This window comes from Rosa rugosa, chromosome 1 (genome assembly GCF_958449725.1).
Source record: "Rosa rugosa chromosome 1, drRosRugo1.1, whole genome shotgun sequence".
NCBI lineage: Eukaryota > Viridiplantae > Streptophyta > Magnoliopsida > Rosales > Rosaceae > Rosa > Rosa rugosa.
In genome coordinates, this window is record NC_084820.1 from 31,682,057 (window position 1) to 31,685,505 (window position 3,449).

Sequence of the window (3,449 nt, forward strand, 5' to 3'; positions counted from 1 at the left end):
TAAGGAACAGAACCCAATAGACCATTCTTATTATACATGTGAAATACAAGGGGAGTATCTTTCTCATAATATTTGTATATGAAATTACCAACTGGAAGTCTGAGTGGCTGGAGAACCATACTCATACATTTAACTTTAATGCACAGCTAGCTGGTGCCTATGTGAAACAAATAGGTTGTTAGGAACCAAATGGGAATCACCTAGGACACAGCCATAAAAGTGTCCCAATTGATCTTGTAACAAACATGAAACATGTCCAATATTAGTGTTAATTCACACCGTCTTAAGCTCATCAGGCCTCATATGGGAAGTATATACACCTTTCAACTTCACTATAATGTTTTCTGCAGGGAACCTTGTCTAGCCAGAGAACTACATTATTAAGAAACACTAAGCGTACAATGATCATATAACAACACAATATATAGAGTTCAAGGAACAACGGCTTAGCAGGTTGTGCCAATTAGTCTTTGAGCTCCTCCATCTTGCCCTATTAGTTTAGTATTGTAGTTAGACAACTGTAAATCCAAGTGGAGTATTCAAGCATCCGGTTCATGAACATACCTGTGAGATGAGCTGCTCGGCATCAGTTCGTTTAAGAAAATGCATTGAGTGGCGAGTAAAATTTGCTTTCTTATCATCACTCAGTAGTATCTCTCCACCCAAGTCATCGAGGACTCTCACCTTGATGTAGGGATCTTTTGGTGGTACCATATCCTGGCAGACACAACAACTCAAAATGATAATCGAAGAGAATTATGAGTCATATCCTCATAAATAGGTACATGCATAAGAATCCTCATTCGCAACTTGTTAGGCATACCCCATAACATTTACTAAACAATACGCATATTGCACAACCCACACCCATGTGATGTCAAGTCTGTTTGACATGCAGATACTGGCTACTATAACACAACTTTTGCGGTGAGAGTTCATTTGGAAAGCTTTGGTTGGGCAATATTAGAAGTTAATATCAGCACACACATTTTCATTAAATCAATGGATTATATGGGCCTCAGCAGTTGAAGCAAAGATCTTTCTACATGATATTGGTCTCGTTTCTGCAGCTACTAATATATTGTGCTTCATAGGTGTTTGGATCATATATAGGACCAACTAATCTAAATGACAAAAAATTTCCTTGCTTTTTCCTGTCATATGTGCTTAATCCCCTAAACCAGCGCTTTTCTCCACCATTTCCATTACACACACAAAAGGTTAAAAGAGACACCACTAACTATACAAGTATATTAATTTGACAACTTGATACACCTAGAGAAAAGCTGATGACTGCCATTAAATGAGGATAATGGCATTGGGCATATCATTATAATCATAATAATGATAAACACAGACAGGTATGCAGTGAACTTGGTTACAGCCAACTAGGGAAACTGAAAACCTTCACATTCAGGAATATATTGCCTAACCTAAAAAGTACATAAGTTTTCTCACTTAGAACTAGTCAGCCTTTCTCAAATCATTTTCATCAATAGCATGTTCATGTACCACTCAGTTAAAGTTACAGGACCTTCATTAGTAGACCACCCCAAGCATTCTGCTCAAGTAATTACCATATTAACATCTCCAGTAAATCAAGTTAATTGTAATCCACAGGAATATGTTAATATCAAGAGAAAGACATAATGTTATCTCATGGTCATTATCAAGGTCAAAGTTTGTGTAGAGAGAGAGAGAGAGATTACCACTTCCAAATCGAGTTCCACACTTGACATATATTTTTTCAGAGATGCTGAATGTTTTGTAATGTACTCTTTCTCTGAGTAACTGAGTTTCTCTTTAATTTCTTCAGGAATTACAGACCCTACCTTCCACATCAGAGTTCGTAAAATTTCTGCTCGGTTGTACCTGCATGGTTATAACACCAATACAATAATAGCTAGTGAATATGAAAACCTAAAACATATAAACCGGCTAGCAGTTTAATCATGTATTGACAGAACAGACAAAGTATTACACATATGCCATTAAGCAGCGTTTATTGCGAACTAAAGAGAGGTGGTGGATGAGTGCTCCATAGTGGTCCTCATTTTTAGCTGTTTCGACATTTAATCCTTGTTCTTCCATTCTCCTGTTGCAGTCGTATGAGTTTCTTGAGTATATAAGTTGGAACTTAGAACATATATCATATCAGATAGAAATGTAAACAGAAAGAACAAGATATCGACAGTTTTAGGCAATAGGTGAAATGGGAGTTCAAAAAAAGGTAAAGAGTTTTTGCACCACAAAACAAGTATAATGAGAAATTGAGTTGCAAGGATCTGGTAATGGGTAGAGATTCGAAAGGAGTCTATAATAGTCTGATATGTCTTAACAGGCATGAGTCCGCTATCTATTACCTGTTAAGTTAGGAAACAAAGATTAAAGAGAAAAATCTACTCAATCGAGCATGCAGGCAGAATTACATGTAGTAACCACAAAATCAGTGTTGTATGAAGATGTATCTCTACATGGACAATATAAATGAAGTGATTAACTGACTGATGAGATTCTGACTGCAACCAATAGAATATTGGAAATACCCTATATGATTTGCAAGACCAAGTAACTACAGAAATAGTCCCCTTCATTAAAGTACCAACATAACAATAGGAAAAATGCGTGAACCATGGTAAACAAGTTTCGAAACTATTCAATGGTAATATATGTCAATATTTACGCTGAGGCTGAGGTCTTAGCAGTAACAAGTCGGCCCACTAAAATTCAACATCAAAATGAAAAAATAGGAAGATAAAACCATTAGTAGCAATTTCATTCCGTAGCAAACAACATCAATACCCATGAGATGGGGACAAATTTATAAGGAATAGCGCAACCTTATCAAGCATTCAAGCTCATGATAGTGCTGTTTACATTCTTCAATCACTTCATCAAACAGGTCACTCTACAAAAACAAAAGCAAGAGCATATCAAGTAAGCTGGGATGAAAGAAACTGAGAAATGAGGCAATGTAAGAAGACTAGCTTACACTGAAAGGGGTGAGCTGGCCCTTTTCGCTGGTTGCGATTTCTTTGACCAATTGGGAGGCCTTTCTGCCGTACATGTTCAAATCTCAAACCTGCATCCATTGAGACATTTCATCAAACAGGTTGTGTGCGGAAACCCATCAGGATCAGGTAGGTAGCCGGAATTATGGAAGACTCACGAAAAGCCGGAGACTTGAGAGAGCAGATTATGGAAAAATGATTAATGGGTCTTGAGCCCGAATTTCAGATTCACCAGAAAAAAGTGTTTGCTTTCGCGGGTTTTTACCTTGGGGAATTTTTGAATTGACCCGCTAAAAAGAGCAAACTCGCGCTATATATAAACCCTATAATCAATTTTTTTTTTTTTTTTTGCAGAAGATAGTGACGCAGCAACTATACCAGTAGTTTGGAGAGCCCACCACAGTTGGGGAATTTGAAGATGAATTTCGATGGTGCATT

General features: G+C 37.2%; 1 protein-coding gene across 2 annotated transcripts; it reads right to left on the reverse strand.

The window, feature by feature from the left end:
• LOC133735398 (uncharacterized) lies at positions 1 to 3,449 on the reverse strand. 2 transcript variants are annotated; one of them, XM_062162822.1, is made up of 7 exons: positions 3,390 to 3,449; positions 2,993 to 3,082; positions 2,841 to 2,908; positions 1,982 to 2,095; positions 1,710 to 1,872; positions 565 to 717; positions 1 to 490 (listed from the first exon to the last, which is right to left on the reverse strand). In XM_062162822.1, exons 2-7 carry the CDS (start codon positions 3,065 to 3,067, stop codon positions 464 to 466), a joined length of 600 nt encoding a protein of 199 aa, XP_062018806.1. In that variant the 5' UTR covers positions 3,068 to 3,082; positions 3,390 to 3,449; the 3' UTR covers positions 1 to 463. The 2 variants fall into 2 exon arrangements, with proteins under 2 accessions (XP_062018806.1, XP_062018802.1); XM_062162818.1 differs by lacking the exon at positions 3,390 to 3,449 and adding an exon at positions 3,170 to 3,316 and having other exon boundaries at positions 2 to 490.